An 11,554-nucleotide genomic window follows, 5' to 3' on the forward strand; every position below is an offset into this window, starting at 1 on the left:
AGGGTGAACTTATGGACCTCAAAATCCCTATCCAAGGGAGGCAAGGAAGTCCTGATAAAATCAGTGGCACAAGCAATTCCGACATATGTAATGTCGTGTTTTCTCTTACCAAAAGCTATCTGTTCAAAACTAACTAGTGCGATTGCTGATTTTTGGTGGAGCAATAGAGCAGATAATAGAGGTCTACACTCGATCTCATGGGAGAAGATGTGTACTCAACTTTCTGAAGGTGGGCTAGGTTTCCGAACACTAGAAGAATTTAATCTTGCTCTTTTGGCAAAGCAGCTATGGAGGTTGCTGAGATATCCAGATTCCCTCCTTAGTAAAGTTCTCAAAGGGAGATACTTTCGATATTGTAGTCCATTAGAGATACAAGTATCCAATCGACCCTCATATGGTTGGAGAAGCATGTTGGCGGCAAAACATGTTCTCTCGTACGGAATCCGCAAGACCATAAGTTCGGGGTTCAACAAGTGCATCTGGACTGAACCGTGGATCCCAGATACTCCTGTGCGGCCGCCACAAGGATTAAATATTGAGAGAAATCCCTTGATATGTGTTAACACTTTTATCGACTACAATACAAAAAAGTGGAAGCTGGAACGTCTTCGGGAACTTTTCCCCCCGAAAGAAATTACCCTTATTTTGGGAATCAAACCGAGCTTAAATGCCTCGAGGGATGGTTATTCTTGGACCTTGACAAAGTCTGGGAATTATACCGTTAAGTCTGGGTACAAAGCCGCGAGAGCTATCTCTCGCCCTGTTTGCGACCTCCCTTTTCAGGAGCCAAGTGTTACAACACTCAAGGCGCAAGCATGGAAGTTAAAAACATCACAAAAGCTTAAACATTTCGTGTGGCAATGTGTGACTGGGTGCTTGGCTACATGTCAACGCCTGCATTATCGCCATATTGGTAGAGTTAAAGATTGTCCTAGATGTGGAGGGGAGGAGGAAACTATAAATCATATACTATTTGAATGTCCCCCCAGCACGTCAAGTATGGGCCTTATCGACAATATCTTCCCATCCTATGGTGTTCCCTTCATCTTCCCTATATAGCAACCTCGATTTTCTATATCGGCGCGGTAGAGACTTTGGTGCAATTGATCAAAACTTGAGGACGTTCCCTTGGATGATGTGGTACATTTGGAAGGCAAGAAACAAGAAAGTTTTTGAAAGTATATCCGAGTCTCCGCAAGATACTCTGGAGAAAGCCATCCAAGAAGAAGAAGTATGGAGAAGAGCGAACAATAGAGACATACCATCAGAGTTAGTAGAAGCAGGCATATCGACCCAAATCCCATAAGATTGCCTTGTATGTTTTATAGACGGATCTTGGCATGCAGAGGTGGATAGGAGTGGACACGGCTGGATTGCTTCTTTCGGTGCTAGATTCTTGCAAATGGGGCTTAAAGGTTCGCGTAGAAGCCTATCTCCCTTACATGCAGAGCTAGACACCCTTGTTTGGGCTATGAAGTGCCTTTTGGCCTTGAACTTAGATAAAGCTCTCTTTGCTACGGATTGCTTAGATCTCCTAACGATGATGTCTAATATTGAAGATTGGTCGACCTTTTCATCAGAATTTTATTTATTTCAGAGATAGATTTGCTAACTTTAGTATTAGATATATTCCTCGAGAAGATAATATACGTGCCGATAAACTTGCAAAATGTGCAAGAGCACGAAGTTTCTGTTTTTTCCATGTAAGCTCGTCGGAACCTAATTGGCTCTCTAACGAAGAAAGTCATCTCCGATAACTTAATATATGGGATTTGGCAGTTAAAAAAAAAAAAATGCAAGGGGGAGAGATCGAACCGGCATCAGAGGGCTATTAATTAATTCAAATAAGACCACTAGACCATGTCAATTTATCGAAATTATAGCAAAAAGATGTTGTATATATCTATACAAACACGTGTGGTTAGATCTTAACATCGTTAATAGTTCTGCGATGAACGTAAAGAACAGTTAAGCCGCACGTTTAAAATTAGCAACAATTTAGATATTAAATAGTTTTACGAGTAGATGAGTTATTTTTCTCCCAACCTAAAAAGATTATTAAACAAGATATTTTTTTTCCCTTTTACAAAAAGGAACCTTTTTATCAGGTTTTTTTTTCTCAACAACAAAATCCTATTAATTTAAGAAATTAAAAACATATTAATTCCGAAATAATATTATGAATCCTAATATTATTATGAATTTATATATGATAAAATAAGTTGTTCTTAGTACTAATTCATTTAATATAATCTTCATTAACTTGAATCTTTTCTTATTGATATAATCTTCAAAAAATTAATATAATTTTTTCTTCAACAGTTATATCAAACAAAATGAAGTGTGCAAACTATTTTTATCACTGAAGTATAAACGATCATCTATTATTTTTGATAAAAACATTAGTAAATACATTTTGAGACAAAATGAACCAAGTTGGTACACTTTTTTTTTTAGAAACTAGATGTATATATTTAAGTTGTTTTTATTGCAAAACATTAGTTTCAAGAAGGGAGTATAAAATTAGTTTATTACTACTTCACAAATATACTACAAAATTTAAAGTGCATTGAAATTTTTTAATTATCAAGAGTCTTTCTCACAATCATGTAAACGAATAATTTAAATAATTTCTCAATAAATATATTAACAATTGTATCTACATTTTATATATAATTGTCATTACTTTGTTGTATATTAACAATTGTATTGCTGACAAAGTCCACCATAGCCATCAAGTATGTCTACGGTAAACAAGCCACCATATATATAAAATCTTTATGTCCTTGTAAGAAGCAACAACATGAAAAGATCTTGGAGATGGTGGTGAACCACTGCAAAATTTTTACACCAGTTAGTTAGACATAACAATTAACTATGAAAGAAGACAGACAGATGGTGACTTACATGGTTTGTTTCTCATCCTAGTTCATGGTATTTAAATCAAGCATATGACAAACGTTCAAAGGCAAACTCTTCAAATCATTCACGCCAAACATCATCAATGAGTTACCTATGATTGTGACCGCCCCCATCATATAAAGTCTCAGTGAAGTTATGAGGTTCCGATGGGCTAAACTTTTTGTTCTATACGAATTTAGCATTTTCTTCACCTCTCCATAACCTTGTTACCTTGCTAAAGTTGTGTTGTATATATGTTGGATTTTGCTTTTCTTTTTTTTTTATCTTGAGATTTGTGGTTTTTGGATTTTTAATTTCTTGCTCGCTCAAATATTCTTGGTTTGAAAATATTTAGTTATTTGTGTGAGGAAGATGCAAGGGATCATTGGGATGTCTATGGCTGCTTTTCAAGCTTTGTGGTGGAAATTGGAAGCTTTAAGAGGAAATAAGATTGATCATTTATTAGAGGGGACAGATGTTTAGATGTTATGTCTCTTTAGTCTTTAGGGGTTATGGCATCGTACGAGCCTACGGGGTCCCAATTTTTAAGTATTTGGAATTTTTGGATCAGTGAATGATTACTTCCTTGCTGTCGCCGGTATGTAGCATACGGATGCAAATATTTGCATGGATTAACCGTTATATTAAAACCCAATTATCACTTTATTCCTTAACAACTATAATTTTCACATACATTATTTTCTTTTTGTTATGAAAGATAAGACATGGTAGCATTTATTTTCATCTTATTAGCATATATATAATAAGGAGATATATATGTGCTATATATATGAACAGAAGATCAATAGATGAAGATCTTCAGCAGTTGACAAACTCGTAACTGACAATCAAGTGCCCACGAGCGTATCCCTGACCATCAGTATCAAGCTGCTTGAAAACGCCGTCGTCTAAGTCCAAACCGCCGTTACTACACTGATCAACGATTCTCACCGTTGCTTGCGCTCTTGTCGCAGTATTCGTTACCTGTGTATTGTTTTTGGTTATTAATAATATTACGTTTAAGACGCTAAGAAGCATTAAACGGAATAGGATATGTATGACACATGCCCACTATTTTATATACATGATAACGACGTTTGCTTCAATACGTGATTTTTGAAAGAGATAAAATTAGTGACTTACTCTTAAGCATTTACCGCAAGAGTCACGACCGGTCGGTCCAACTGGACCACAGAAAGCAGTCCAGCCGTACCTCTGACGCCACTCAAGCGGTTGGTTCCCATCCCACGTTGAGCAATACGCACTTACTCGGTAAAGATCCCAGTTGTTTTGTGCAGGATTGTAGAAATGGTAAGTTGCTCTTACGCTAGGAGCGGATTGAGCGGCTGCTTTGGCCCCAAAGGCACATAGCAACACAAACACACATATGCTAATTCTTGACATTCTTTTTCTCAGTTATTTTAATGTTTCTTTAATTAAAGAAATGATGAAACTCTATTTATAGACAATATATACTATGATTTGACTAGTTTAGCCTAATAAAAAGTTTTGACCGTTGTTTATAACTCTTTGGCTTTGATTTGAATATTCAATGTTATTACTATTCTTTGTAGACGTTTCTAGTACCATTATATTTTGGGTTATGGAAAAATATAATTTTGCTTGACGTAGTAAGAAAATAAAAATCTAAATCTGCAACAGTGTAGCTTAATTGGCCTTCTTCTTAGACATTAATTGGCTATATGGCCGTCTACAATAAGAGGCTTTCTCTCCTCGCTATCATATCTAGGACATTATAATTTCTACAATAATTTTTTGGACATCCATGTATAGCTTTTGGTTAATCTTTTTCAAGTAATTTAATCTAAATACTTAAATATTTTAATTTTAATTCGACAACAAAAAAAATGAAAAATTTAACTCAACTACTATATATATATAATATTCTAATAAATAAATTAATACAAAAATTACTATTTATTAAATAGGGTTATAATTAAGTGAAGTGACTTTAATGTAGTGGTCAATGGTAAGTTCTTAATGCACAAGGCATCATCACACCAGATATCGAGTCATGATCACTATGGATGTATGGATTAGGCTAATGGGTGGGTCTGTTGTAGCCCAGTGGTTGACAAAAAAAAATGGTTATAAATTATTGGATTAATAAAATAAATTTGAATGTTAAAAATTTTAATATAATAGAAAATAACCGAGTTTGATGTTTATTCCATCGTTTTGATTCGTAAGTTTGACATTATTAATTAATTTTTATTAAGTAATATAGTTTTAACACTTGTATAAGGAAATACTTAATTCTAGTGAAGAAATGTGTATTTTCAAAAAAAAATTACTTTTTTGCCAACCTTTTTCAGTTATAGACATTTCTTTTTGTTATTAGTTTTATCACAAGTATTTATGTTATCTAATCAATAAAAATACCTAGAGACAGAAGAAAGACAAGACAAAGTTACCAACTTGCCATTTTCTAATCAAAACGTGCACGTCTTGCCAAGACCACCGTTCGTATATTAATAATTGTACGTAGAACGTTATTCCCCGGTCTATGACATTACATATTTACATCTTGTATATCTGATCTCATGTCATTTTGATCCTAGAAATTCGATATGTGTAGTCACCTTATCCATTAGTATTCTTTTTTTTTTATCCATTAGTATTCTTTTATCTATAGTTTTTGGATTTAATTAATTAATATGTAATAATAAGTACTGCCGAAGAAGTATCGATCTTCATATAATAAGTTCCTTAATTATTTATGCGAAACATATCCTTAACACACAAGTCTTTTATTGTATGTATAGACCGATATAACCTCGGAATACAGATGTTTTTAATTAGAATCAGGCTGCCCAATGAGTTCATTAATCCCCACAGTTAACAAACTGGTAGTCAACAATGAGATGGCCTTGCTGATAGCCATTACGATCGGTGTCTATTTGATTGAACATTGCAACATCCAAATCCAATCCTCCATTGCTACATTGGTCCACTATTCTCACCGTTACTGCAGCATTTGTTCTTGTGTTTCTCACCTGTATTCATTTATACACACCGCTGTTAATCACTATATAGTCTATATTTATCGGCTATATATATATATATATATAGCAAGCTAAAGTACGATATTAAAGTTGATGTACATTATAATAGTATCTTTTAAAATCTCTATAATATTTCATCAGGTTCTTACTGGATTTTTCTGAATTTGCATGTAAAAAAAACATACTAATAACAAGATCTGAATGTAAAAAAAAAAAAAAAAAAATACTAATTGATCTGTTAACTTTGATCCTAATATTAAAATAATCTGTCAAAATCATACTTATTTTAGGTATAAAAAGGATTTGGAAATAATATTTTAGGTGCCTATTTTCAGTTAACTTGGATTAAAAGCAGATTTGGTTGGATCATGTTATATATAAAGATAAATTTAGAAAAAAAAGATAATTAACTTACCCTTAAGCACTTGCCGCAAGAAGCTTGACCACGAGGTCCAGCCGGTCCGCAGAAGGCAGTCCAGCCATACTTGCTCCGCCACGCGTACGGCTTATCAGCATCCCACGTGGAGCAGTAAGCACTCACGGCTCTCAGATCCCAATTGTTCTGCGCCGGATTGTAAATATGGTAAGTGGCGCGTACGTTCTTCGCGCTCTCACCTGAACCGCTAGGTCCGCTACCCCCACAATTGCTCTGGCAGTTATTAGCCGGAGAACAATACTCTGGCGTGGTGCCGCAATACCCGTACTGGCTGCAGCAGATGTTACCGGGACAAGTACGACCACCAGCTTGACGGCCGCATTGTTGTCCCGCCACCGTGGCCGCGGTGTATGATAAAAGTATGATGGTTATGCAAAGTCTGATATTCATGATCGGTAGGTTTTTGTATTCTTGGTGGTCTAATTCTAATGCATGTGTCTATATATATATATATATATATACATATGAATATATATAATAGTAATGTTTTTTCTTGTGATTTTACCCAATTGATTTAATTACAGACGTTAAATATATACTATATAATACTACTTGGATATTTAATTTTTAATTTGTTGGAAACTCTGTATATATTACCTATGTTGTTAAAGTTTTAAAATTGTAAGTGGTTTCAATCTCCTTTGAAATTAAAGTAATTTGGAAATTCGTAAACTTTTTTAATCATTGGAAAAGACAATTAAACTAAGAAGTGAAATAATATTTGGAAAAAAATCCATGGCATAGTACTCTTTTACGAGTAATTAAGATGGCGTGATGGATATGATCATATGAGTGTCTAAGAACCGTCGATATTCTTTAAACGGGAGCTTAACTGGTCAATGTTATCTAATCGGACGGTTTAAAACAAGGGAGCATTGTGTGTATACTCGTGCATCAAGAAACAGATGATGACTAATGAAGAGAGGCGGCTAATTGTGAATGTTTTTGTTTGTAGAAGAAAATAGCAGCCTTGGACGGACCTTTGGTAGATAAGAGTCGCTCTCATTGACAATAAATATCGTATTGATTCGTTCATTTGACTAATCAAAGTCTACATGATAGATCCATTGATTTTGTCAATTTTGGATTATTTTAAGTTTTTTTAATTCGCTTAGCAGCGTAAAATGTCTTCTATGGTGGTGGTGCGTAAGGAAACAATGGTTCCATACAACTCCTAGTAATAATTGTTTTGGTGACAATACAACAGATGAATTTTCCACTTTGACACCTAGCGAGAGGCCTCTGAATGTTGACTTCAGTCAACTTGAGTTGTTTGTTTGTGAGCTTAATGGGCCAGACGGGCTGGTTAGACGAAACTGAGCCCATATCAAGTCCGTTTCGAATTGGTTACAACTGACAAGGATAAACCAGCGAATAAGAAAGACGACGAGTGGAACTGTGGAAGAGTTTGTACGTTACGTACGTACGTAGGCCATATCAGATATAGCCCACATCTTTGCCGATCCCCCTTTTCTCGCAATGATTTAAAATTCTAACTATCATTCTGCCCATATATGAAAGATTAATTTCAATTACATATGACCTATAATATAATTCAATTCAACTTTGTTTTTCTATATCTATGTAATTCATAATTTGACATAGCCTACTTTATCTTTCGAATCAAGGCCAAGTGACGGTGCTTGATTCATATGAGCTCTCAAAATTTTATGATTTTTTGTTTGCCCAAACTTCGCCAGCATTTCCTCGCTAAAATCAACAACTCACTTTTATTGAGAAACTTGATTTCGTCTATTTGACTAGCTAAGTGGATCTTCATCTTAGAACACTTCTTGAATCTTTCACTTTCTTTTGTTAATTCGTACCAGCGTATTTGTTCGTAAGCAGCCATTTTTTTAACATCTTTTACAACCAATTGGTGAGTTGATCAAATTTTATCAAAAAATTAGTTAAATAAAGATGTAATTAATAAAGCACTATCATCGTTCCATTGTTTGTTGAGGCGATGGATGTCGATGACAGCGTAAAGCATCAATAATGGAGCATACATATTAAAGAAGACGTTATTAATTTATTTAGAATACATTAAAGTATTGTCCCCCAGCAACTCTACACTATCCACATGCTCTTGCCCTTTCCACCACCCACATTAGACATTACCTTGATCTATATTGAAGTTTCTCATATATGTTTTCAGTTTCAACCAAAAAACGTTAATTGTAACTAATTTTGTAAAACAAGTAAATTGAATTTTGGGTTCTTTGTGTGTATCTGTCAAATGTTCATTGTTGGTCCTGATCAAGTTCTATTGATACGAAAATACTATTCAACTTCAATTTGTTGCTGGTTCTTACGACTACTTAACCTTTCATGGCATTTTAGTCAACTTATTGAAATGTTACTATTTACTAATATAAAAAATTAACAATAGTATAATTTTAAGATGGTTGTAAATGAAAAAATGAGTTTACAAATGCATAACAAAACAAGTAATTTATGAGAAGTGTAAACGTGAATAGTAATTTTGACACGTCAAAGTAACACATTAAAGATGCCTTACGGACACTGACCATATAGACAACACGATTAATGCGTAAAAACAAAAACTGTTTTAAACGAAAATGGATGCAACCTAACAAAACATACATATTTATATGCATACATATAATACATATAACAAAAACGATTTTAAAAAAAAATGTAATACATCAATATTATTATAACTTATTAATATCATACGCAAACTCCCTGCTCGGAACAGTAGTTTCGAGCCGGTTTGGCTTTTCTCGGTTTGAGATATCCAACCGATCGAACCGGTCTTTCTTTCCTTTTTTTTTTTGAGTAAGAACAAGAAATGTCGTCAAGAACTCTCAGCTTCTGTTCTTGCACTTTTCTAATGCCCTTGGAGCTGCAATATAATATTGGTAGAAATTTTTGTATGAGCAAATAATTACAAACTAAATCCATAAAAACTTATATAGTAATAATAGTACTACACAAATCAATTTTAGATTAAAAAAAAATACTAACCAAGTCCGATTGCTTCTGATCCCTTCATTATTCGTATACGTTTGCATGAATCAACAAACATCCTAAAAAAGAATCCAAACGAAACGTAAATAAACATTTGCACTATATATAATTCACGTATAATTAAAGATGTAAAAACTAATGTAATTGAAAGATATTATAAAAAATAAAAAATAAAAGAATACTCACTCCCATGGTACGTCTCCTACGAGCATCCAGTCACCATCTTTATCTTCATAAGTTGGAACATAATCTGATCCGTTTAGAAGATCGATCAATTTACTCTCGTTCATAAAATCTTTCATTCCTTGTGGTCCATAGTTGCCTGAAGATTTTTTTAAAATAAAATTTAATTGACATATATATTATAAAAAGAATTAGTAGATGTATAATTATATATTGACTTCTTTTTTGTTTACCTATGGTAAAAGAGCTGAACATCTTGCTCAAGGCGTTGGAGAGATCTTGGTAAGTTTTGTAGAGTTTCAGGTCGATTTTTCTCAGGTACGGTGCGCCGTCCATGCTAACCTTCACGTAAGCCGCAGCAGCACATGCGGAGGCGGATGAGGTGGCTCCACTGCTGCCGGAAGTCTTATCGTTTCCTTCAACGGCATCTCCGGTGATCGGTTTTTGGCCGGACATGACGTTCTTGCGGAAAGATCGTACCGGTGGCCATCCCACAACTTGTGTCCTGAAATTCCGTAATGATTTATTTAATATTATTTTTATATTCTCAATAATTAATAAGTTTCCTTTGTGAAAATGTTTGTATATGATCTATACTAGTTGTTTCACACGTGTCGGATGTTAGGTGGCTGTAGCTGTCCAAAAAACTATTTAAATCTTTTTGGTAGATAAAGTAAGATTCCTTATGTTTTGTATTTTTCTTAATTCTTCCCGACCAAACAAAAACAAAGAAAAAAAATCAAACAGAACACTCAACCTAACTTGTATGCAAGGATATTTTGTTAATCAGCAAAAAATACTATTTGTAAAACTATTCAAAACATGGAGCAAAACCAAAATAAAGCAATGATATAAATCAAAGATCTTACGAGAATCATTTGCCTAAATATTCCGAGGGTTCCCTAACCTAGCTAGTTAATCGTGTTAAAGCGCATCCATCTCTAAATCATGACCGTTCTAGTATGTGTATAATCTAATTTTTCCGAATCTAGCTAGAAGCAAAAATATCAGTTGAAAATTGAAATAGAGATTGGAATATAATAAGTTTCTTACTTTGCTGGTGGTTTCACGACCTTCTCCTTCATATTCTCTAAATCAGCTTCAGAAACAGTCGATGAAAGATTAAGTTTGAGATCAACGGTCTCAGAAAATCCTCTTTTCCCATTATTTTTTACGGACATTTCTCCTCCGTGACTACCACCCGGCAGCCCTAACCTCAGCTCCGTTGCCTCAAAATTAATCATATTTCTTTGATAATGATTATCAAACGAGTAACAAATCTGGTAATCCGACAACGAGTAAGAGATTCTTCGGCTTCTAGGGTTCTTTTGATATATAAAAAAAAAAGTTAGAAGAGAGAGAGAGAAAGAGGGGGTGTGAGATGTGTAGAGAGAAACTAGAAACAAAGGGCTAAATATTGGATCGTGTGTGGGTATAAAAATAAAATTATACTCCATCAAAACTCATCATTGAGAGGATGGTTTATTTGAACGGACGTGATGGTGCCAGGTGGATGCTGGGATTGGTTGGACCGTAAAGAGTGTTGTCGGGAGGAGATGATGTCATGAATGGCGTCATTTGTTTCCCTGGGAATAATTGCGACCAAGCCAGTGGGCAAAGGCCAACTTGGCACATTTTCTCCTTTCTGTTTCCAATTTTAAATTACCAATTATGTTTAATTTCATTTAATTAATAAACCATTACTAGTAGAAATGTATATATACATATGAATTCTTACAACAAAACAGAAAATTTTATTGATATACCAAAGAAAGAAAAAGAAAAAAAAATAAGAAGAAGAAAACTAATATCAATATTAACAAAAGAGTGTTTTGTCGGAAAATATTTTAATTTACTCGTGGACGTGATAATATGGTCTATAATAAAAACGGGAATAAAAATGACAGCTAAGACAATAAAGGACCCATCGATGGGAAAGAAATCGAAAGTTGTCAGCTTCAAACATGTGTTTTGATTCCATGGATTCGTTGTCCTTCTTCCTATAGGGTCCGCC

The 11,554-nt window shown here is 34.2% G+C and overlaps 3 protein-coding genes across 3 annotated transcripts; all 3 read right to left on the minus strand.

Moving 5' to 3' along the window:
- Positions 3,541-4,318, minus strand: LOC104703742 (pathogenesis-related protein PR-4-like). The gene is made up of 2 exons (XM_019237487.1): positions 4,045-4,318; positions 3,541-3,885 (listed from the first exon to the last, which is right to left on the minus strand). The coding sequence occupies exons 1-2, from the start codon at positions 4,303-4,305 to the stop codon at positions 3,721-3,723; spliced, it is 426 nt and encodes a 141-aa protein (XP_019093032.1). The 5' UTR covers positions 4,306-4,318; the 3' UTR covers positions 3,541-3,720.
- On the minus strand, positions 5,607-6,795 carry LOC104703838 (hevein-like preproprotein). The gene is made up of 2 exons (XM_010419957.2): positions 6,343-6,795; positions 5,607-5,918 (listed from the first exon to the last, which is right to left on the minus strand). The coding sequence occupies exons 1-2, from the start codon at positions 6,751-6,753 to the stop codon at positions 5,748-5,750; spliced, it is 582 nt and encodes a 193-aa protein (XP_010418259.1). The 5' UTR covers positions 6,754-6,795; the 3' UTR covers positions 5,607-5,747.
- On the minus strand, positions 8,799-10,969 carry LOC104703936 (auxin-responsive protein IAA16). Its single transcript, XM_010420063.1, has 5 exons — positions 10,594-10,969; positions 9,774-10,045; positions 9,544-9,679; positions 9,355-9,416; positions 8,799-9,232 (listed from the first exon to the last, which is right to left on the minus strand). The coding sequence occupies exons 1-5, from the start codon at positions 10,782-10,784 to the stop codon at positions 9,195-9,197; spliced, it is 699 nt and encodes a 232-aa protein (XP_010418365.1). The 5' UTR covers positions 10,785-10,969; the 3' UTR covers positions 8,799-9,194.

Source organism: Camelina sativa, chromosome 1 (genome assembly GCF_000633955.1).
Source record: "Camelina sativa cultivar DH55 chromosome 1, Cs, whole genome shotgun sequence".
NCBI classification, from domain to species: Eukaryota; Viridiplantae; Streptophyta; class Magnoliopsida; order Brassicales; family Brassicaceae; genus Camelina; species Camelina sativa.